Source organism: Bos grunniens, chromosome 5 (genome assembly GCF_055505025.1).
Source record: "Bos grunniens cultivar Pamir isolate PY7600 chromosome 5, Bosgru_T2T1.0, whole genome shotgun sequence".
In the NCBI taxonomy this organism is placed as follows: domain Eukaryota; kingdom Metazoa; phylum Chordata; class Mammalia; order Artiodactyla; family Bovidae; genus Bos; species Bos grunniens.
The window spans coordinates 84472142-84497306 of NC_141169.1; the positions used below are offsets into that span (position 1 = coordinate 84472142).

General features: G+C 37.5%; 1 protein-coding gene across 3 annotated transcripts in view; it reads left to right on the forward strand.

Moving 5' to 3' along the window:
• ITPR2 (inositol 1,4,5-trisphosphate receptor type 2) overlaps positions 1-25165 on the forward strand; it is a 586442-nt gene that overhangs the window by 461165 nt on the left and 100112 nt on the right. For all 3 annotated transcript variants that reach the window (XM_086401652.1, XM_086401653.1, XM_086401654.1), the window contains 4 exons: positions 2527-2719; positions 5294-5419; positions 15297-15472; positions 24169-24333. In XM_086401652.1, the coding sequence (XP_086257778.1) occupies positions 2527-2719; positions 5294-5419; positions 15297-15472; positions 24169-24333 (660 nt within the window). The remainder of the gene's footprint in view (positions 1-2526; positions 2720-5293; positions 5420-15296; positions 15473-24168; positions 24334-25165) is intronic.

The following is a 25165-nucleotide window of genomic DNA, read 5'->3' on the forward strand; positions in this document are numbered from 1 at the left end:
AATACTGAACACTGGTTTTGAAGCATAGCCTCAGAATAATGAATATTGTTGCAAATAATAGTTTGTCTATATGTTATAGGCTCAAAGACCCTGGGAAATAGGAAGGACCTTACAGGTTACCTAATCTGTTCACCAGTCCAAGGATGAATTGCTTTGCAATGATCCTGTTTCTGCTTTAAATTCTTCCTGTGATAGCCATCTCACTACTTCAGGAGGAAACATCTGATTTGGAATAGCTAATAATTAGAAAGTTATTTTTTGATAACACATGCAATCCAGCCCACTTTCATGTTTGCCTACTGTTCAGAATGTTTGCTACCCTGTCATCATGATAGCTTGGTTCAGACATTTGAGGTGCCATCGTAATTACAAAATTGCAAGCCTTTATAGATTGGGGTTCATGCTTTTTCATTTTGAATTTCCCAGGACTCCTCACCTAAGGCCTGAATAAGCATGTGTGGTATAAGTGTATTGAAAAGTATCCCTTTTTTGGCTTTTTGCTGTTAACACATCCCCATCTCTTTCAGACACTCCAGTCTGCCAGTGTCCCTTGTGAAATGTAACGACCAGGATCAAACATCACATGTCACAAAGGGGCTGGAAAGCTTGGCTTATAGTCATCAGGACATTATTTCTTAAATGCATCTGGAGTTTTTTTTTTTTTTTAATGTTTGGCACTGTTGGAACCGGTAAACCATTTTTTCCCATGTAGTTGCTTACCATACCAAATACTTCCAATTTTTATTTTGTATGATTGATTTTTTTAACCTATGTTCTAAGAATTTTTATCTACTGCTACAGATTTCATCTTTGTTTTATGATAGTATGTGGTTTGTGTATATAACATATCATTTAGGATAGTTTCAATTATAAGTAACAAAATACCAGGCTGCTGCTGCTGCTGCTAAGTCGCTTCAGTCGTGTCCGACTCTGTGCAACCCCATAGACGGCAGCCCACCAGGCTCCCCGTCCCTGGGATTCTCCAGGCAAGAACACTAGAGTGGGTTGCCATTTCCTTCTCCAATGCATGAAAGTGAAAAGGGAAAGTGAAGTCGCTCAGTCGTGTCTGACTCTTTGCGACCCCATGGACTGCAGCCCACCAGGCTCCTCTGTCCATGGGATTTTCCAGGCAAGAGTACTGGAGTGGGGTGCCATTGCCTTCTCCAAATACCAGGCTAACAGTTTTTAAACAATAAAAATATTTGATTTTCCCTCATAATGGGAAGTCTGGAGGTACCAGTAGTTCTATAATTGATTCAGTGACGCAGTGATGTCTTCAAACACTCCGACCTTTTCCATATTCTCAGCTAAGTCTTTCTTATTATGTGGGTGCTGTCTCACCTCACGGTTGCAAAATGGCTGCCAGAATTTCAAGTAGCATTATCAGCTTTTTTTCTAAGCAGGGAGAAAGAGGGTACTGATGAAAAAGGGCTGTTGTGTTGTATATTTGATCTTTTGTTTGTCTCACATGGCTTCTGTCTTTTCTAGAGGGAAAATCTCCCTTGAGAACACCTCCAGCCCCAGGATATTTCTCCTTATGCCTCATTTTCCAGAAATAGGTCAAGTGCTCATCACCATACCAGTCAGTAGCACAGGGAGATAGAATGACTCTTTTAGCTTAGACTAATTTCTGATTAATTTTTGAGGGCTAAATAGAGTATATAAATATGAACCTTGACAGGTAGTCTGCACGAACCCTTGTGACATAGGGACTCTATATTAAATCATTTAACTTGTTTTTCTGTCTAAAGCTAAACTGTGATCAGGGCTTCCCAGGCGGCCTAGTGCTCCTGCCAGCGCAGGAGATGCAGGTTTCATCCCTGGTCTAAGAAGATCCCCTGGAGAAGGAAATGGCAACCCACTCCTGAATTCTTGCTTGAGAACTCCATGGACAGAGTCCAGGGGGTCACAAAGAGTCAGATATGACTCAGCAACTAAACACAAACTGTAACCAATACCAAATTAGAGAAGTTCAAAAACAACAAATATTCACATCTGAGTGTATGCTTGAATGAATATTACACATAAAAATATGTTTGCCATTATCAGGAAAACATTTTAATGACATAAAACATTTTTCTCTGTAGAACACAGGGAACATTATGTTGAATATGTCATTTGTTCCCCAGTAGCCATTTTTAGGAAGAATAGGCTAAGAGCAGGATGAAAATATAACAAGTGCTCTGCTTAAGGTTAAATAGCCAGCCACTTCCCAGTGAAGACCCTCTCAGTTCTCTGATGTACTTCATGAAGATCAAAATGGGTGGCAAGAGTTTAATGTTAATTGAGAAAGAATAGAGATTTTGGTTTTTGTTATTTACAGTGAAGTATAATACTTATGATACATTAGTCTGATTAATTTCTCTCATTTAAGAGAATAATATACAGGACTATTTCAGATATTTCAAGTTGGCATATTTTTTCATAGCTGCATTCATAAAGTATCATTATTGAAGTCATGCTAAAAGCAGAAAGTAGTCTAAGATTCTCCAAAGCTTAAAACAAATGCAAATTAATGTTTTTCAGATTGTTCGACATGACAGGACAATGGAACAAATAGTATTTCCTGTCCCCAACATATGTGAATACCTCACGCGAGAATCCAAGTGTCGCGTATTCAACACCACGGAGAGGGATGAACAGGGAAGTAAAGTGAATGACTTTTTCCAGCAAACTGAAGATCTCTACAATGAGATGAAGTGGCAGAAGAAAATCAGGAGTAAGTACAATGAACTGAAATGATCTGAGCATAATGAAAATGTTTTGAGCATAATGATAGATACACTAGTACTTTGGGATACATGACAGTGTTCGTTTCAATTGGCTCTTAATTTCTTGCTGTCTGATGTTACTGAAATCACTTATAAGCTTAAGCATGTAAGCTCTGTCTACAGTTGGAGCCAAGACACCTGTGGCTTAAAGAACATAGAAGGTTCTGACTAATTAGATCATCTTTTAGTACTGATCCTATAGTTTTACAAATATTATGACATCCAAGTTTGCAGCTGTGGGTTTCAGCTGTGGAGCAGCTGCAGGTTTGAAGTCCATGAATAGGCCTTGACCGGCCTTAACAATCAGTGAATGGAGTGGAGAGATCCTGGCATAGGCATGCCTGTCCTCTTGTATCTGTGATCTTATAATCAGGTAGACTGTTGAGTGTTTTTTCTGAGACTCATTCCTTTTTTCAACATATCTGAATCTTGCCAAGTGGAAGTAAAAATTGTGTGACACTTGTATTCAAATCGGGCAAGGTTATAATGTAACACTTAAAAGTTACCGTCTTATAGTTCCTGTTGCATATCTCTCAGGTTTAAGTCTATTTGGAAATATTATGTAACAACCAAAATGGGAAAACAATCTGAAAAAGAATAGATACGTGTATATGTATAACTGAATCACTTTGCTGTGGACCTGAAATCAACACAACCTTGTTAATCAACTACACTCCAATAAGTTTTAAAAAGTTTTTAATCAGACTGTGAAAGGATTGAAAATTTTTCAATTCTAAAATAAACTTTACTTTCCCAGATGAAAAATATCATGAGTTTTTAATAAAAATCGTTGGGGTAAAACTTTTGATTAGGTCTTTTCTGACTATTGGAGAGATTTTCCAGACAACAGGCGTATGTTCTCAATACTTCTGTTCAACAGTGTTGCATCATTTTAGTATCCTGGGAATGTCAGTGATTATGGTTTATGAATTTGGTTGAGCTTGAGACATAACATCCTTGAATAAAGACTGTAGCATGCATTTTCAGACTTTCTTAGCAGGATATTTGAAAAAAAATAAAGCAATTACTCTCCCTTAGCACTTTCCTATGAAGAACCTTACGGAATTCAGAGAAACTTAGGTATTCATAGTACATAACAGAAACTCAATTTGAAAATCATTCATTTTATTCCTGACAAAAAGTAAATTGGATAATGAGCTAGTGCTTGTGGGGTCTGTGTTTTTGAGGTAAATATTTTGTCATTTGTAAAGAAAAAAAAAAACCCTTAAAATAATTTCCAATATACAGTTTACTTTTAAAATTTGGAAGTAGCTTATGATGAGGTTTTAGACAGAATCTAATTCAGTTGATGGATTTGTTGTTACAAATGTATGTATCAACATCTTCTAATTTTGTCTTAATATTCTGCTTTTTAAAATGAGGACTCCTAATTCAGGAGCGATGAGAATGCAAATGCTTACAATTTATGATACATTAGTCAACTAAATGCCGCAGCTAATCATGGCCTACTCCAGTGTTGTTGGAGTGCTCTATTCCAAGAGAAAGAAAACAAGATGTACTGAAGGGAAGTCTAGTTTATAAGTGAGCAGCAGACTTGAGATTGGAATTCACAGAACATACTTTGAAAAGCTTAAAATTTCTATTTGAAAATTGAGATGGCTTTTCTCCTCAATTGACTCTTAATATTTTAAATCTAATGTTAAACGATTAAAAGTTAGACAGTGGACAAGACCTGAATATGTTGTGTGACAAACTTGTATGCATGACGCGTCTGTTCAGTTTTTTAGGAGAGGTGAAAGAAACTGAGTTTTGGCTTATGTAAATTTTATTCGGTAGATGCATCTATCAATTCATTTCTGGTGGCAGATACAGAATCCCATTTCTGAAAATATTCAGCAAAACCTCTCCCACTTATTGGTAGTTTTTGTTGTATCTTTCACTTACTTTTGCTGTTGCAAACCCAACAACTTCTTGGGAAGCATAAAGGTTTAAATCTTAGGTAATATTATAAATCACTAGTTCCCAGTAAGCAGTGCTGTGCCATGCTATTAAGTTTCAGAGTTTCAGGTAACTGTGACTGTGATTTGAAACTTTCACCAGAGATACATCTGTGCAAAGGGTAAGGGTGTTATTTTACTTTAAGACAGGGGAGTGAGACCAGTTAATTGATATTACTAAATTACACAACAATGTATACCATTCCATTAAAAGGGGCTCCAGGTGACTGCTAAACTGCCTTCCCTCAACCTGCTCTAGGGATATAGTAAAGAGAATTAACCCAGAGTCATCTTTTCTGGCCAGAATTAGCAGTTGCAGAATTACTCACCCTTCTACAATAGCTTAGGTGTAAACTGGCTAAAGAAAAGAAGGAATCAAATGGAAAACTCCTTTATGGTATTGATGATAAATATTCTAAAATAAGTTGCATTAAATGTTTGTTTATATATGCTTTTATAGTAGTTTGCAAAAATGCACTTAGAAAGATGTTATTTCAGTAGGGCTCTGGTATTGAAATCAAAATTCATTTTCTGTTCTGTCCCACCGTGCCTCTTTCTTACTAGGTAATCCTGCCCTGTTCTGGTTCTCAAGGCATATTTCTCTTTGGGGGAGCATCTCCTTCAACCTGGCTGTGTTCATCAACTTAGCTGTGGCTCTCTTCTACCCATTTGGGGACGATGGAGATGAAGGCAAGTGCTTGTCTGTCTTTAAATGATAAGTATCTTAGAGTCTAAAAACAATACTTTTGATGCATGCCTCAACTATTTAGACCTTCCCAGTTACAACAATTTCATTCTTGTTAAATAGCTTTTCTCTATTCACTGGAAACAGAATTATTGTAAGTAGAATAGGCAGAAAATGATGGTCAATATAAATATTTTTCAAGAAGTTCATATACAGCAGAGCTGTATTGATAAATAAGGCAAGAAAAATATTTCTACCTTACTTTGTGAGCAAAAGCATTTTATGTATCATCTCAATCTTATAAATACATGGGAAAGTGAGAGATGTATGCCAAAATGTTGATTGTGATTATCTTAAGTAGTAGAATCTCTATTTTACTCTCTTTTCTTTGCTTTTGGTATTGTCTAAGGATTCTACAGTGAGCATGCAGATAATTTGAAAAATAATTTTAAATGTATAGCATAAGGCAGATTATAATAATAGAGCACAAAGGATATTGACCATGAAGTTAATATTATCAAACTGCTGATACATGCGAAAGCAAAGACAAGAAAAATTATCCCATGTTAAGTGAAACGGAAAATAGGAGGAGGATACACTAAAGGCTGTGGAAATTAAGTTTTCTTTAAATCTGGCAAAAGAACGTGGGAGAATATGTCACAATCTGTATCCTGATTGGGATACAATCAGGTAGATAACTTTGGAAGGGGCATTGAAAGAATGGCTCAGAGGACAGGATGAGAGATAGCAGCAAATAATAACTACAAGATGCTTTTGTATCTCATCAGTTTATAGGATTATGTGAGAATTTAATGAGATGTTGTAGGTAAAGCATTAAGAATAGCAACTAGTAATAATATACCAAAAAATAAAACTTGAATTTGCCACTCATCTTCAACTATTTACATAGCACTTACATTTTATCTGGGCTTCCCTGGTGGCTCAGACAGTAAAGAATCTGCTTGTAATGCAGGAAACACAGGTTCAATTGAGGTTGGGAGATCCCCTGGAGAAGGAAATGGCAACCCACTCCAGTATTGTTGCCTGGAGAACTTCCTGGACAGAGGAGCCTGGTGACCTGTAGTCCATGGGGTCACAAAGAGTCAGACACGACTGAGCGATTAACACTACTACTACTAATCATTTGATAAAGCTTAGCTGTTGTTACAAGATGAATATTAATACTACAAAGGGAAGCTCAGTGGAAATGAGGGTAAGAGAAGAGCACGAGATATTTAAACCTATTTCAGATGTGAGTAGGAAGAGGAGTGAGCAGGAAGGGAAATGGGAGTGCAGAAGTAATTTGCTATTTCTAAGGTCTGTTACAGATGGCAGATAGTAAAGTTCTAGCCTTTGGGTATAATCTGAGTAGTTATAGAAAGGTTTGATTTTTTTTAGAAGGTACGCCAGTGCTAATAAAAGGATATTTGACAAGGAAGTAGATGTGTGAGTTAAAAAAGCAATGAAAACATAGCAAATATTTGGCCGTCCATTGTGGGGAAGTTGTAAATACAGCAGGAAGTGGAAACAGCTCTCTTCACTGTGTTTAGTCTCATTTAGTGATGATAGCCCTCTTGGCACAAAAGAACCTAACTTTCCTAAGGAGAGAAGTCCAGCCTGAAATGATAAATTAGTATCATCTGCATAAGGAATGCTAACTAGATTGTAGCATCCGGGTAAATAGAGCATAAAGTCTTAGATATAGAAGCAGTTCTGGAAATTATCTAATATCAAATCATCATTGACACATAAAGAGATGGAAGCCCAGAGAACGGCAGATCTAAGACTAGATGGTTAAAGCATTTGTTTGTGCTCTCAGACTTTTCTGCAGGATGATTAGGTTAGAAGCGTGTCAATAACAGCTGCCCCTTTATACAGGGGCATCATCTTCCCTAAGTTCTATTCCATCATATACCTTACAAGACCACCAGAGCCAAAGTATATAGCCTGTTCTGCTACCTATTATACGTTAAATATGATGGCGATGGGCACAGGTACCCCTCTGTACATCTACACTTTACTCATTCAGGAGAAAGTAAAGCATCTGATATATTTTTTCATATTTGCCTAATAACAGTTGTAACAGTATTGCTAATGATGATAATAGCAACTGTTATTGTTTACTGTTTAAATTGGATCAGGCAAAGTGCTAAGCACAATGCATACATAATTCCATGTAATCTTCCTGACAGTTCTATAAAGTAAGTACTTCATCCTTCTGGATGAAGAACTTGAGGCTTTGGAAGATTTGACCAGTAATTCGGGAGTCTGGAAATACATACTTTTTAACAAGTTTCTGGAGGTGTTACTAATACAACTGGTCCTTGAACAAGAACTTGAAACCACATATATTGGTAAAACTGGGAATGAGGCTCCAGCCTCAGAAAGAAATAGACCCCATAGACTTAGCCTGCCAGGCTCCTCTGTCCATGCAATTCACCAGGCAAGAATACTGGAGTGGGTTGCCATTTCCTTCTCCAGAAGATCTTCCCGACCCAGGAGTTGAACCCAGGTCTCCTGCATTGCAGGCAGACACTTTAACCTCTGAGCCACCAGGGAAGCAGAAAGAAATAAGACCAACAAAGACAAGGCAGGAAGATGAGGTATGTCCTCTTCAGGTGCAGGTGTCCACTGTACTCTTCAGATGGGACTGAATAGAGGTGAACAGCAGTAACCAAGGTGGAGGCTCACTCCTAAGTATCTGGGTGTGGGTATGGCACTAAGGGGGAAGGGAAAGCATGAGCTGCCATTTTGGCAGTATGGAACCCCAAGGTTATATTTGGATAATCTGATTACAGTTCTAGATGAGTTATTTAATTATAGCTCCATGAATAAGGTTACAGTTTTGATCAGGATTAGCTGAGCCTCTAACCTTCAGTTACATGCTGTGCATAGCTGGGAAGGCTGAGAAAGCAAAGTTAAGACTGATTACTATACTTGGCCATCAGAACTGGCTGGAGAAGGTAAATTCTGTGCTGGACATGCAAGTCTCTAACGGTGGATTTTGTCAAGCACAGACTGGATGACTCCTTGGCTGGGATGCTTTGAGATGATTTAAAGATGAATTAGTTGATCATTAAGATTCCTTCTAAAAAGTGCTACAGAAAATAATGGGAATGTGTCAAAGAACACAGGATTCAACTTGAAAGGTCTCCCAGTGGCCAAGTCTGTGGAAATTTTGAGATAAAAATGGTTACAGTAATACATAATAACCCACAGAATAAAATAAGAATCCGGGAATCCTCCTGGTAGAGGAGAAAGCTCTTCCTTACAATAGTATTCCTGTTAATCAGTGTAGGAAGAGTAATAGAAATAGAATGTTGCTGTTTGGCAAATACCATATAATAGCAATAACCATCACTGGATGCTAAAATTAATAGAGAAGTGTTAGATGAGAAAGTATAATGAGAAACAGGATATTGATGTAGTCAAAGTATTTCCCCATAATATACTTATTATGAAAGAGAGTGACTTTAAAGTGGAGAAATCACTTTAATTATGTGATCAATGTTAATGTCACCAGTGAAGAGACAGCAACATCAGATGCCTCTTGACATGATGTGCTGATAAGGATATGGCATCTTGGACAAAAACGCGTAAAGTGAGGAAATTTCAGACAAATCCAGAATGAGAAATATTCTACAAAATAATTGGCCAGTACTCTTGAAGCTTGTGAAGTCAAAGGAGTGCTGAGGAATTAAAAGAGACTAAGAGACATGACAGCTAAATGTGATGTGTGATCCTGGTTCAGAAAAGAAGACATATTTGTGCAGTTCATGAACTTGGAATAAAGGTCTGTAGATTAAAGCGGTTGCTGTTCAGTCACTAAGTGTCCAACTCTGTGACTCCATGGACTGCAGCACTCCAGGCTCCTCTGTCCTCCACTATCTTCTGGGGTTTATTCAAATTCATGTCCATAGAGTCAGTGATGGTATCTAACCATCCCATCCTCTGCTGTCCCCTTCTCCTGTTGTCTTCAATCTTTTCCATCATCAGAGTCTTTTCCGTGAGTCAGCTCTTGACATCAAGTAGCCAAAGTATTGGAGCTTCAGCTTCAGCATCAGTCCTTCCAATGAATATTCAGGGTTGATTTCCTTTTGGATTGACTGGTTTGATCTCCTTGCAGTCCAGGGACTCTGAACAGTCTTCTCCAGCACCACAATTTGAAAACATCAGTTCTGTGGTGCTCAGCCTTCTTTATGGTCTAACTCTATTGATGTAATATATCATATTAATTTCTGGACATTGATCATTGTTGTGTGATTATGTAAGGTGTCAATATTTGGGGAAGCCAGGTAAAGAGACAATGAGAATTTTGTATTATATTTGCAACTGTAACATTAGTCAGAAAAAGTTCTAAAATAAAAAGTTAAAAAAGAAAAAATAAGTAAATATGAGGATTCCATCCAGCTCTGAGGTTCCTGGATTCTGGGTAGAAGTTGATCACAAAATCACCTGGTGAATCCTGAGCCAGAAAAAAAGACCTGTGGTCCAAACAGGCCACCTTTTCCAACCCCAGATCCTAATACAAGCTGCTCTGGAGTCACTTTGGCTTATGTGTCAGGTGAGGACAGAGAGGCTGGCAGCGGGGGGAATGGGCTGTGTATGCTGTCTCCAAGGGTATTTTCCAGCCTGAACACACAGTGAGTTTGTGGGAATCACTTGTGTCCAGATATCTGGTTCATGCTTAGGTTATAATATTAACTGAGGGAACAGTGTCTGCCTTCAACCAGGGTAGTAGCGTACGATAATAAAAGGGAGATACTTAGTGGAAGGTGATTCTCAGAGTACCAGCTTGTAATACGTCCACCCTCCCAACCCCTACTGCAAATAATCTCCTTCCGTAGTCAGGCTTTGCAGAGCTTTCTTTGAATGCCTTCAAGAATCCAGGGCCTATTGGTGTGGGTTTTGGTGTGGGTTTCCTTGTTTGGTTGATTAGTTTATATGCTTAAAATGTGCTTCTCTAAAAATGAAACTTTTGCCAAAGTTAGGGAATGAGGTCATGCTGGTTGTGGCTGAAGCCACAGCTATCGATGCTAGGGAATCTCCTAGATGTCCACTCAGAAGTTGAACATTGCCATGCCAACCATCCCTGCCCAGTTTGGCAAAGGCAGAGGGGTTAGCAGAGAACTGTGCCTTCTTTAATCCATTTAGCCGAAGAAGGCAATGGCACCCCACTCCAGTACTCTTGCCTGGAAAATCCAATGGACGGAGGAGCCTGGTAGACTGCAGTCCATGGGGTCTCTAGGAGTCAGACACGACTGAGCGACTTCACTTTCACTTTTCACTTTCATGCATTGGAGAAGGAAATGGCAACCCACTCCAGTGTTCTTGCCTGGAGAATCCCAGGGACGGGGAGCCTGGTGGGCTGCCGTCTATGGAGTTGCACAGAGTCGGACACGACTGAAGAGACTTAGCAGCAGCAGCAGCAGCATATCCATTTAGCATGTGATTTTTTAAAAATACTGTGTTCAAATTTGGAATGTCATTCTTTTTCCCTCAAGTGCTTTGTGTTAAAGGAAATAAATCTTCAAGGTGATTTTAATTCATTCACCTTAATAGCAACCACTGATAGAGTGTGGCTGGATGCCAGACACTGTGGTCGACCCTAGAGATACAAACACTGGGAAAACTGACCTTGTCCTCAAGGAGCTTATAGTCTAGTTAAAGGATGAAGAAGGGAATGAGACACAGTAGTAAAGAACACCCATAGATTTGTCTAATTTGCATTAGCCAGATTGAGAAGGGGGAAATAGGAAATTCTTACAAGTCTCTGCTGGAGGCTGAGGAGTGGAGAGAGGGGAGTAAGATGCAGCGTGTTTTATAAGTTAGCAGTACCCAACCTTTTTGGCTTCCCTGATGCCTCACAGCTAAGGAATCTTCCTGCAGTTCAGGAGAAATAGTTTGATTCCCAAGTTGGGAAGATTCCCTGGAGGAAAGCATGGCAACCCACTCCAGTATTCCTGCCTGGAGAATCCCATGGACAGAGGAACCTAGTGGGCTACAGTCCTTGGGGTTGCAAAGATTTGGACATGACTGAAGCAACTTAGCATGCACACACAACTTTTTGGCACCAGGGACCAGTTTCATAGAAGACAGTTTTTCCCTAGACCATGGCATGTGAGCTATGGAGAGTGGCTGTAAATACAGATGAAGCTTCACTCGCTCAGTACTGGTTTGTGGCCCAGGGATTGGGAACCCCTGCTATAAGTAAACTTAAAACAAGTCACTGTGAAGTAGATAGGAGAGTAGAATTGAAGTCTCCAGTGTTTCTGTTTGAATTTTCTTTTATTACGGACAAGTGTTATACTCTAATATTTTAAAATGTATAAAGTGAATTCTTAAATTTTTTTCTATTATAAAATAAGGCACGATCATTATAGAAAATTAATACAAACATCAAGAAGACAGTCCCCTCTTTCCACCATTAATGGATTAAAAAATGGCTTTGACAGTCTACTGTTTTCTAAAGTTTGTCAGAGGATTTCAGTTTATTTTTCTAGCTGAAGATCAAATCTTCAGCTAAAAACCAATATGATCATTCTTACAAAATATAATTACAAATTGTTGTCAATTGAAAATAGTGTAAATAGCCATTTAAGTAACTTTTAAATTTATTTACCCTTCACAAATACATACTTAACATTAAACTATATGCAGGAGCCTGGTGGGCTGCCATCTATGGGGTCGCACAGAGTCAGACACAACTGAAGCGACTTAGCAGCAGCAGCAGCAGCAGCAGGGTACTAAGCTAGACACTGTTTGAGTTCTCTCTACAAAGGGATCAAATGTCCAGTTTTAAGTTCATGGTTATAATTTCTCATTGGATCAAAAGGAAATCTCAGCAAGCCAGGTCCTGTCAGAGAAAGGGTGGTCAAGTTGTGGTTAGCTTCTCAGGCATTAGTGACCATGCACAGCGTGACTGTCAGTGCCAAAGTTGGGACTTTTAAAATAAGAATGTCACACCAAGACGTTGCTTATGAATTATACCGAAGAATCTAGCGATTGGATGAGAGTTAAGTGTGCAAAGATGTTGGCAGTTTTACTAAACTTAAGAGTGAAGCTCCACAACTTGGGGAATTTATAACTAGAGATGGACTTACTCAAAACGAGCTCACAGGTTATGTTTCTATTTGTAGTCAACAAATAATTGGTGCTTCCCAGGTGGCACTAAAGAACCTGCCTGCCAACGCAGGAGATGGAAGAGACTTGGGTTTGATCCCTGGGTCAGGAAGATCCCCCAGAGGAGGGAATGGCTACCCACTTCAGTATTCTTGTCTGGAGAATTCCATGAACAGAGGAGCCTGCCATGCCCACGGGGTTGCAGAGTCGGACACGACTAAGCAACTAACACTTTTACTTTCACACACACATATATATAAATACACTTATGTGTTTTAACAGTGAAAGTTTAGGTGTGTTTCATTAAAAAATGGATATTTTACATTCTGAATCTATAACTTAAAAACACTTTTTAAACTTTATTTATTTATTTTTGGCTGTGCTGGGCCTCCGTTGCTGCTCACAGGCTTTCTCTAGTTGTGGCGAGCAGGGGCTACTCTTCACTGCAGTGAGAGAGCTTCTCACTGTGGTGGCTTCTGCTCTTGCAGAGCACACAGGTTGCAAAGAGTCCTTCAGTGGTTGCAGCACTTGGACTCCCAGACTCTAGAGCACAGACTCAATAGTTGAGGCACAAGGGCCTAGTAGCTCAGAGGCACGTGGGATCTTCCTGCATCAGGAATTGAACCCGTGTCTCCTGCATTGGCAGGCAGATTCTTTACCCCTAAGCCACCTTAAGAACTTGATAATAATTTAACAGGACAAGACATGAGTTCAGTGCTTGATTCCAAATGACTTACCTGAACGAGTGGAAAATCCCTGTTTTGTCATCTCCCCTCTGACTTCATCAGCCTAAATCAGGCCAAGAGTGTTCCCCCTTAATTTACTTCTGCAAATATAGCATCGCTTGACCATCAGAGGGGGATTCCTTGAATACACATGTCAGTGCAAACATTAATAAATTGTCCTTTTTAAAAAAGGAAATGTATTTATAAACCCCTTCTGGGGCCATTTCTAAAGAAACTTTTGTTGCAATGGAGTTTAGTTTTGAAACATTTGGAGTTTTGTTTTCTGATGAAGTAAATAGCTGAACATTATTTTTAGAAGTTGAAAAACACACACATATACCTATGCATTCATACACATAAACGCACTTGTGTGTTTTAACAGTTAAAGCTTAGGTCTGTTTCATTAAAAAGTAGAGAGTGTGCATTCTGAATTCTTTAATATAATATAAAAACTTGATTATAATAAAACAGGACAAGGTACGAGTTCAGGGCCTGATTCCATTTGATTTAGCTGAATAGTTGATGGCCATTAATCATGCATTTTGAATTAAGATTTCCAAAATGAGAAATCCCTATCCAAAGCATCTAGCATGACTCCCTCTGGAAAGAAAGACACACAAGTTTCAGAACTAATGTAAGGAGCATTGACTAGTGAGTATTTTAGCAGCCTGGGATTCATCACAAGCTTTCTGGAAATGTAGGTGGTGCTTGTGGTAAAGAATCCACCTCCCAACTCAGGAGACTTAAGAGATGGTGGTTCAATCCCTAAGTCCAGAAGATCCCCTGGAGGAGGAAATGGCAATCTACTCCAGTATTCTTGCCTGGAAAATCCCATGGACAGAGGAGCTGGGGGTGGGAGGGGGCTACATTCTATAAGATCATGAAGAGTCAGACACCACTGAGTGTCTGAGTACAACAAATAATGAATAATGTGTACAAAGACATCTCCTCTAAATATACAGTGTGTTCAGTTCAGTCACTCAGTTGTGTCCAACTCTGTGAACCCATGGACTGCAGCACACCAGGCTTCCATGTCCATCACCAACTCCCAGAGCCTACTCAAACTCATGTCCATCGCGTCGGTGATGCCATCCAACCATCTCATCCTCTGTTGTTCCCTTCTCTTTGCGCCTTCAATCTTTCCCAGCAACAGGGTCTTTTTCAATGAGTCAGTTCTTCGCATCGGGTGGCCAAAGTATTGGAGTTTCAGCTTCAGCATCAGTCCTTCCAATGAATATTCAGGACTGATCTCCTTTAGGATGGACTGGTTGGATCTCCTTGCAATCCAAGGGACTCTCATGAGTCTTCTCCAACACCACAGTTCAAAAGCATCAATTCTTCAGTGCTCAACTTTCTTTATAGTCCAACTCTCAGATCCATACTGACTACTGGAAAAACCATAGCTTTGACTAGACGGACCTTTTTTGAAGTAATGTCTCTGCTCTTTAATATGCTGTCTAGGTTGATCATAGCTTTTCTTCCAAAGAGCAAGCATCTTTTAATTTCATGGCTGCAGTCACCATCTGCAGTGATTTTGGAGCCCCCCAAAATAGTCTGTCACTGTTTCCATTGTTTCCCCATCTATTTTCCATGAAGCGATGGGACCGGATGCCATGATCTTAGTTTTCTGAATGTAGAGTGGGTTACTTTGAAATTCAGTGTTTTACAACTTGTCTTGCTCTATTATATAAAATTGGTTCCGTTCTGTCCCTCAGTCATGTCCAACTCTTTGTGACCCCGTGAACTGCACCAGATCAGGCTTCCCTGTCCATCACCAACTCCTGGAGCTTGCTCAGACTCATGTCCATCAAGTTGCTGATGCCATCCAACCATCTCATCCTCTGTTGTCCCCTTCTTCTCCTGCCTTCAATCTTTCCCTGAATCAGGGTCTTTTCCAATGAGTCAGTTTTTCACATCAGGTGGCCAAAGTATTGGAGTTTCATATATATATATAATATATAAAATAGAGTGGCAAATGATTTAACATGTTCCAGTTCTGTTCTTAGTAAAAATAAACTCCTTCCACATTTTACAGGTACTCTTTCACCGATGTTCTCAATTCTGCTTTGGATAGCAGTGGCAATCTGCACATCTATGCTGTTTTTCTTCTCCAAGCCTGTGGGTATTCGGCCATTTCTTGTGTCAGTAATGCTCAGATCAATATATACAATAGGTCTTGGGCCTACATTAATACTTCTTGGTGCAGCAAATGTAAGTACTTTATTTAGTTTTGTACTGTTTTAGATTAATTAAAAGTGTACTAAATATAAAAGCATAACTCTATGCTTTAACTCTGTAAATAAATTCTAATTTATTGTGAATCCAAATTAAGTTGAGTTTAATGTGTACCTTCTTCACTGACTTTTTAGAGAAAGAAAAAATGGCAAGTGAAAATTTTATATATTTAGGATGGTAGCATTTGGGGCATGACCCAGTTCTGCACTCAATTTAACCCAATCCAATTTTAATGCTTTCGGCATCCTATATGGGCAGCTATTGACAAAAATGACTCCGAATGACTGTTAACATTCTAAAGTAACTTCTAAATCATCCAAGAAAGATTAAATTATATTCAGTAGAATTTTAGAAGTGAGTATCTTTTATAAAATGACCAAAGGAAAAGGATCGCTACAAGAGAAAATAGGAAATTGGGCTTTTTTAATGTGAACACCACCTATTAACTTGTGAAAGACATAGATGAGATTAAGTGTTTTTTTTCGCTGTATTTTAAAATATTAGAACAAGGGAGCACATTTCACAACCTTACTAGGTAAGTTTAGGATAAGTAAGCCAGACTACTATTGCAGATAGCAGTAATTTTGCCCAAGTGATAAAATTTTAAAGGGACGAAACAACTTTCTGTGTGGCACAGATGAAAAGGGATATTAAGAAACAATAAATCACCAGGTTGATGAAAGAACAAGTTGCCATGTAGGCAAATAAATCTTGCTAATATGTCCACTGCATGCCTAAGCACTTTCTATACTTTTAACTGCATTTCTAGCATAATGTCCTATATTCTGGTGTCTGTGTATCTGTATCTGGTATCTCCCCTTCTACGTAAGTTCTTAAGAAGAATGAGTAATCATTCAAAGTCTGGAACATGATTGGTACTCAACAAATGTTTCTTAAGTAAATTAAGTAATGAGTGAGTAGATGAATGGGTGAAAGATTATCTTTGTATTCTTACACAATTACAGTGCCTCGCCATAAAAAATGTGGCAAATATATATTGAAAATGAATAAATGAAATAATCAACTGAAGTTTTGAGAATTATAAAGCTGAGCTAGTATGGCCAAATCTATGTTTGTGATCTCTATTATAATTCTTCAAAAATTGAACGTGATATATATGACAGATACGTACATATATATGTGGTGGATACATATATACATATATGTATATGACAGATATACTTTCTGTCTGACCTGGCATGCTATAGTCCATGGGGTCGCAAAGAGTCAGACAGGACAGAATGACTGAACTAAACTGAACTGATATGACAGATATATTTATATGTTTATATATATTAAACTAGAACATTCAGGTCACCATATTACCAATTATTCTGCAATCATTGTGAATAAAGTGAAGTATACTATACATACAAAGAGTTTATCAGTAAAAATTCTGTAAAGTACCAAATATATTTTTCTATAAGTTTCTTGAGGGCAGAGGTTGTCACATTCATAGATATAATCCTGTCCACCTCAATCCTTGCCCCATTTTACTTTACCTTAATACCTAGTACTTAAATATTCAAAAATGGTTTACATGAATTGAACTTGTACTTTTTGTGCTTTGGAAATAAGCTAATTTTGCAATATTTCTAGCAGGTGAGTTAAGGAATCTTCATGGCTTTGTCTGATTTTTTCTAAGCCTATTACTACTTCCAGCTTATTATTTTTTCTTTAAAAAACACAGTGACTATTGAACCCTATTATTTGAAGAAGCAAATAATATGCATAAAGTAATAGCTGATTCTCAATAAGACATTAATCCAAGTGAGAAAATTCAAATTTGATCAGTGAAATAATAGCTAGACAGAGTTTGACCCAAAATAACAGCATATATTGGGTCTCCAATAGAGGGTTTATGTTCTTGTCATCCAGAAGTTTCACGAATATATAAAGAAATAGGAATAACATTTTATAGTCTATTGGTAAAACCGAAACCATTAGGAATATTTTCCCCCTCGGGAGACAGGATAAAAAGATAACTTCTGCCTAGTTTGGTGAAAATAGTTCCAATATAAGAAATGACTGTTTGTTTGACTGACAAGTTTTATACTTTAATTTCTTCATGAGAAGAAATCTACCTGGAGATAAAACTTTCTTATTAACTTTGTCAATCTGTGGGTACTCTGAAGCATTCAGAGCATAAAACACTTATTTGCACAACCCCTAAATAATGCATTATTATCTGCCTATCTAGAGCATGTTGACTGAAAAAAAAATAATCAGCTTTCATTTGGGACAAATTAAATGGAATAATTATAATTTTGATATGATAAATATTGATAGAGTTTTTATCTATAGTTTTGATATTATACAGTTAAATAGAAATGTTTTAGTGAATATCATTTATTTTAACATTTAACGTACAGGATCATTACAGGAACTATCTGTGGTTTACCATTTCCTAGGAGGTAGGGGGAAAAAAAAAAAACAAATCAATCGTGTTTGTACCTTAGATCTTAACATATTTAGTAACTTAATTTGCACTTAAAACGTTGCGTTGTATAACACGTGGAACTGTAATTACTAAAGTTATAGGTATGAGAAACAGGAAAAAAATGTCTACCTGAGAGTCAAGACTTAGTGAGAATCAGAATTTCAGACCTTAGGCAAATAGCATGCCTCAGAATTTCATTCTTTTCATCAGTAAAATGGGTTTTTGAGAAGATCAGTTCAGGAGATTAGTGTGAAGATTTAAAAAAGAACAGCAGCAGTAATAATGATAAAACAGCAATAAAGGCTAGTGTTTACTGGGTACCTAATATGTGAAGTAGCATTTAATTGTAGAATGTTGCTGTCATGATCCTTAAAGTGTTTGTGTTTTGGTTCGCAGGAACTTGTTTGTTTCTGACTCAGTGTCTTTCACAGTTTTAAGCAAATACAGAAAGTTCCTTTTTTTGGAAAACGAATCAAGTGGGAGGAAAAGCCTCGATCTGTGTTGTGAGCGCTTCATATTATCAGTTTCTGCTTATTATGATGCTTCATCTTTACTAGGTTCTAAAAAATGTTTTATTTAGTTTGCAGATAGCTTCTCTTGTCTTGTCACAGGGGTTAGTTATCTCACTAGTTGAGATGCTTAAAAAATTCAAATGTTTTTCTCTGTTATAAAAGCCTATCTTATAACCCAATACAGTTTTCTTCCCACCCTCTGCATTACACTTTTAGCTATGGGTACTGGAAATTAACATTAGTTTGGCAAATATAAACAGTTTTTAACAATTTGGGATAACTTAATATTTTTTCATACCATTAAACTTATTTGTAAATCTCATTTTAGTAATGATAATATTTCCAGTTGTATGGATATCATATAATTTATTTACTGCTACTGCTGCTAAGTTGCTTTAGTCGTGTCCGACTCTGTACGACCCCATAGACAGCAGCCCACCAGGCTCCCCTGTCCCTGGGATTCTCCAGGCAAGAATACTGGAGTGGGTTGCCATTTCCTTCTCCAATGCATGAAGGTGAAAAGTGAAAGTGAAGTCGCTCAGTCCTGTCCGACTCTGAGCGACCCCATGTACTGCAGCCTACCAGGCTCCTCCATCCATGGGATTTTCCAGGCAAGAGTACTGGAGTGGGGTGCCATCGCCTTCTCCGATTTAACCATCCAATTAATTTATTTAACCATCCCATTAATTCTTATTATTCATATTTTTGGATCATTTTTATAATAATAATACAGTATATATCTGTGAAATATGTATTCTGAGTCAAAACATTCCTATTCTCTTCGTTTTTCTCTCTCTTTGTCTCACACACACACACACACACTCTCACACTCTGTGTGTTTTTCTTGTAGTATACTCACTGAGGAACCTACTTCTGATATTCAGTTGCAGAGACAGAAAACTGCTCCAGTGCTGGGAGAATACTATGAATCGCATGTGTTGAATTTAGTAAGAGACACTACTGTTTATACCACCCTTGTTTACTGTACTGCTTTGTTGACAATTTAAAAGTTTTCTTGGGTGATTTTGACTACATAACAATTTTGCCTTAGGCTTTGACAAATGGGCAACCTTATCCTGCCCATGTAACATCACTGAAATGGAAATTTTTGAATCAAATAATCTCATATTTGAGTTAGAAAGTTGATGGTTGATGAATATATGGTAAAATAGCTATATTACCATAAGCCCAGTTATCAACTGGGCTATAAGCCCAGTTGTCAAAGTCAAAATTATTATGTAGTCAAAATCGCCCAAGAAAACTTTTAAATCGTCAACAAAACAATACAGTAAACAAGGGTGGTATAAACAGTAGTGTCTCTTACTCAATTCAACCCATGCTATTAATAGTATTCTCCCAGCACTGGTGCAGTTTTCTGTCTATGCAACTGAATATCAGACGACGAAGAATTGATGCTTTGGAACTGTGGTGTTGGAGAAGACTCTTGAGAGTCCCTTGGACTGCAAGGAGATCCAACCAGTCCATTCAAAAGGAGATCAGCCCTGGGATTTCTTTGGAAGGAATGATGCTAAAGCTGAAACTCCAGTACTTTGGCCACCTCATGCAAAGAGTTGACTCATTGGAAAAGACCCTGATGCTGGGAAGGATTGGGGGCAGGAGGAGAAGGGGTCGACAGAGGATGAGATGGCTGGATGGCATCACCGACTCGATGGACATGAGTTTGAGTGAACTCCAGGAGTTGGTAATGGACAGGGAGGCCTGGCGTGCTGCAATTCATGAAGTCGCAAAGAGTCAGACACAACTGAGTGACTGAACTGAACTGAACTGATAGTTCAAGACAATAAGTTTAGTTTTGCTTTTCAATAAACAGTAGACAGTCTTCTTTTACTATAATTTATTCCTAGGATATAAATAGGAACAATGTAAGATGGGGATGGAATTACCGATCAGGAATACACAGTCAAATAACAAATAGGGTAATATAAAGGCAGCCGGAAATTTCTGGGATCACATAAAATAGCAAAATTTAAAGAACACCACTTTGAATTCTAGAGCTATGAGGCACGTTCAGGCTTATTCCCTTCTAGTCATTTCATTTTAGAAATAAGTATATACATATCCTATAGAGACCAGGAGGATTTACCAAAGTAATTAATGACAGAGACTGGAACCCAGATGGCCCAATTTCTAAGCCAGGGTCTTTCCACTATACTGTGCTGTTAAAAGTTTTGCAAAGACATATCAATTAAATGTAATGTATCTGTGAAACTATTGCTATACTGTATAATTAATTTACTTAGTTAAAATTAATGAACTTATTTTAGTGTACATTAATTAACAAATGAGCATTAATTTTGCTGTTGTAGAAGACATTCATAAATCATTTGGATGATGTGCCACTTTTAAAAGGCTGTACAGAGAGCTTACATTACTACTCTCTCTCTCCCTCACCCACCACTTTTTCTTCCCAATCTTCACATAATTTACCCCATTCTTAATTGAAAATATTGTTGTTGTTATTCAGTCACTAAGTTGTGTCTGACTCTTTGTGACCCCATACACTGCAGCACGCTAGGCTTCCCTGTCATTCACTATCTCCTGGAGTTTGTTCAAAGTCATGTCCATTGAGTTGATGATGACATCCAACCATCTCATCCTCTATCACCCCCTTCTCCTCCTGCCCTCAATCTTTCCCAGCATCAGGGTCTTTTCCAGTGAATCAGCTCTTCACATCAGGTGGCTGAATTACTGGAGCTTAAGCTTCAGCATCAGTCCTTCCAATGAAAAATGTTGGGTTAGCTAAAAAGTTTGTTTGGGTTTTTCCATAAGATCTTACAGGAAAACCCAAACAAAACTTTTCAGTCAACCCAATATATCAAGGGCAGCTTTGAAGAATAGAGAACAAAAAAATACATGGGATATTTATGATCATTTATATTGGCATTTGTGTGCTGACTGAAAGGTCCTTTCAACAGCAGTTCAAAAGAGGATGACCTTTTTAAAATTAATTTTTATTGGAGTATAGTTGCTTTGCAGAGTTGTGTTAGTTTCTGCTGTACGCAAAGTGAATCAGCTATGTGTTCATGTATATGCCCTCTGTTTTGGATTTCCTTCCCATTTAGGTCACTGCAGATTGAGCTAAACAGTAGGTCCTCATTAGTTATCTGTTTTATGCAGCGTCAGTAGTGTATGCACGTCAGTCCCAGTCTCCCAATTCATCCCACTCCCCCTTTCCCTCCTTGGTGTCCATATGTTTGTTCTCTATCTCTGTGTTTCTGTTTTGCAAATAAGATCATCTATACCATTCTTCTAGATTCCACATAGATGTGTTAATATACAATGTTTGTTTTTCTCAGGATGGCCTTTTAACCGCCTTGCCCAGTTCCCATACTCCCCATTTATTGTTGCCCACATGGACCCTTGCCATAGAAGCAATGATTGCCTACATAATGGTATTGATAAATGAAGGACTAGTTAGTGTCCAGTAAGTCATGACATGAAGAAGGAGAGTGTTTTTGTAACTTCTTTATTTCCCAGCTTTCCCTAATATTCCTAATATCCTAATATTAGGGAATTCCTAATTCCCTAATATTCCCAGGGAATTCCTAATTCCCTAATATTCCCAGCTTTCATGGAAAATGCTCAGTAAGACTAGTTCACAAATTTCAAGGTTATGGGCAAGAAAAACCAGCGTTCAAGTTCTTTCCTACCCAAATCATTTATACTTGTACTTATTTCTTCATGGTATAAACACTTAAAAAGACCTCAAATTCCTTGTTTCTGTTCTGTGCAGAAATAGGTGGCTGTCATTACCAGTACCAATTCCATCAAGAGAACAGGAGCATGTCCATCAACATCAAACTTTAGGTCAAAGTTCAGAAGAATTAACTTGAAACCAATAAGGCTACTCTTTATTTTTCATGCAAAAATGGCAGAGGCCCTTTCAGGCAGAAGTGTGTCCTTGCTTTTGCATCATTTGAGAAGTGAAATATGTTGCTCTTTTTGAGAACTTGAATTCAGTATATCCCTTTTACTTCGTATAAAGGATGTGTACATAGTTTTCGTGCCTGACTTTTTATGACTCAGTTTAAAGACACAATATATAAATAATTTGTGTGCAGCATATCATTCATCCTTATGAAAAGTCATAATTTAAATCTTTAATTTCATTTTTATTGAACTCCTTATTTCTGTTTCATATTAATGATTTGGGTGAGTGAATTAAACTTGCTCTTGGATAGTAAGCATAAAGACATCCATTAATACTGTAGCTATATTTAATAGTAATGTCAAGATATGATGATGTAACACCAGTAAAGTAAAACTTCATTTGACACTATTCAGGTTGTTAGCAAGATGATGAAATTGATAAAGTTGATTGTTGAGAGGATATTTAATTAACATGGAGCACACTTAGGAAAGGTTTGAAACTTTTACTTGCCATGCTGTTGGTTTGGTTAACTTCACAAGGTGCAATGATAAGCCTTTTCTCATTTTATCTGTATTGATTTGGACTTCAGAAAGTTGAAGGGAAGGTTTTTCAACTTCTCAAATTTTACTTCTGTCCAAAATGTTGTTTATTCTCCTTCTTATGTTATTCATAATCATTCCATAAGACAATTTTTTTCATATACATTGAGAAATTTATGATGTTGCAAAGAGCAAGCTGTCTTCCTAAAGTTAGGTCTGGACACATAAAGACAAATATGGTGCCATTAGAAAATTTTTAAGGACTCAAGAAATGATCTGAAAGAACTAACTGAAATTTTGAAACCTGTAATTCTTTCCTTGATAACTAAATGGGAAAATTAGTCTTTCCATTGATAAATAATGCAGTGATTCTAGAACCAAAGAGATGGCACCAAGTTTATGATAGCCGTGTTCTTTGGAAATCATTGCATGGGTCATTGTTATTGCCCCAAAACCTCAGTATAAATTTCTATATTCTAAAATTATGCCACAGAAGGCAATTTTAAATGTAGTTTTAACTTAAATATTAAATATTCTGTATGATACAAAGCATAATACACACTCCAAAATGCTTACTGAGTAATTACCATACATACAGCTTAGAAGATACATGCAAGTATTATATTTATTTTAATATAGATAGATAAAAATATTTATTTTTTATGAATGCAGAGTAAATTTTTAAAAATAATTTTTAATTGCTTACTTGTTTAAAATAATATTCAGTGGAGAAAATCCAGGATAAAAAAATCCAGGACAAATCTCTGGTTGCTTTCTGGAAATGTATTTTTCTGTTTCATTTACAGTATGATTAAAACATTGCATGTATTACTTTTAATATGGAAGATATAATAAGTAATATTTCAAAAGTCATTGTACTAAGGACTTCATATGCGTTACGTATTATTTAATTCTTTGAAGAGTTCTCTGAGGTGGGAATTCCTTTATTCTGATTTTTGAGAAGAAACAAGCAAGGCCTACGGTTGCATGGCCTGGATCAGATAATAGTAGTGGGAAAGCTAGGATTTAAATTCAGGTCTGTCTTGATTGCAGAGCTGCGTCTCTTAATCACTCTTGCTCCCTTTTCCTGGAATTGCAGAGAATACAGGGTTTGTCTGTCTGGTGTTTACATGTAGATTTGTAAGCAGTGTTGAAAAATTGCAAAATGAGAAAATCATCAAAGAAAACCACAGACTTTGCAAATAATAGGTTTTGTCAATGACCTGCTGTTTTTGTGAGCTTCACCAGTATGAATAAGACAATAAAATCGAATCTTTTCCTCCCTTTAGCTTTGTAATAAAATAGTGTTTCTGGTGAGTTTTGTTGGAAATCGGGGTACGTTCACCCGAGGCTACCGAGCGGTCATCCTGGATATGGCCTTTCTCTACCACGTGGCGTATGTCCTGGTTTGCATGCTGGGCCTCTTTGTCCATGAATTCTTCTATAGCTTCCTGGTGAGTACATCTCTATGTGGACAGTCACTGCTGAAAAACATACACAATGCTGCTGCTTCTTATGCTTCTTTCTTTGGTTTTTTTTAAGCAGAGTCTGGCATTGAGGACAAATTATGTTATTTTTAGACTTGCCTAGGAAAATCATGCATTATTATTATTTTTAGTCTTTTTCTCTGAGATACTACATAGGTGGTGCGATTCTTTATGTACTCTCTGAGACCCAGCTCTTGACCCAGGCTGCTTTGGGTTTTAGCCACATCATATTAGCTTAGAGATTCTTGACCAAGAAGAGGGATTTATTTTCTTGATACTGAATTCATTGTATTTATTTATAATCCCAAGTATTTTGTTTATCTTTAGAATGGCATATAAATAAACTGAGAGGGAAAGCTAACAGTTAGCAAAAAGACAGTGAGTTGTTTTAAGGACAGTCTTACAGTTTCAGATTTAACATGGCATTGTTGTTAAACTTATTTACATATGTCTATTCATTGGATGGACTTGCAGATTTTTTCTAAAGTTGGATTTTGGTTTTGGTTTTGTTTTTTTGTTGATTATCAGTTTTCCTTCCTATGTATATGCTCTCTAGCCATAAGCCAGGAGAGGAGTCAATACAAGTATATGATGTTTTGAACAGTAGAGCATTACCAGGTTAGCATCATGATGCCATAAGAGCAATTTCTTTATATCTTTAGCTCACAACTGATGTACAGAGGAGAGCACTACCCAGTAAAATAATTCCTAATGAACAAGCTGAAGATCTAAAAACATTATCTTGACTGGTTTGCTTCCATCATGAGAGGCAAATCCATAGTCCCCTGCTGCCCTGTTA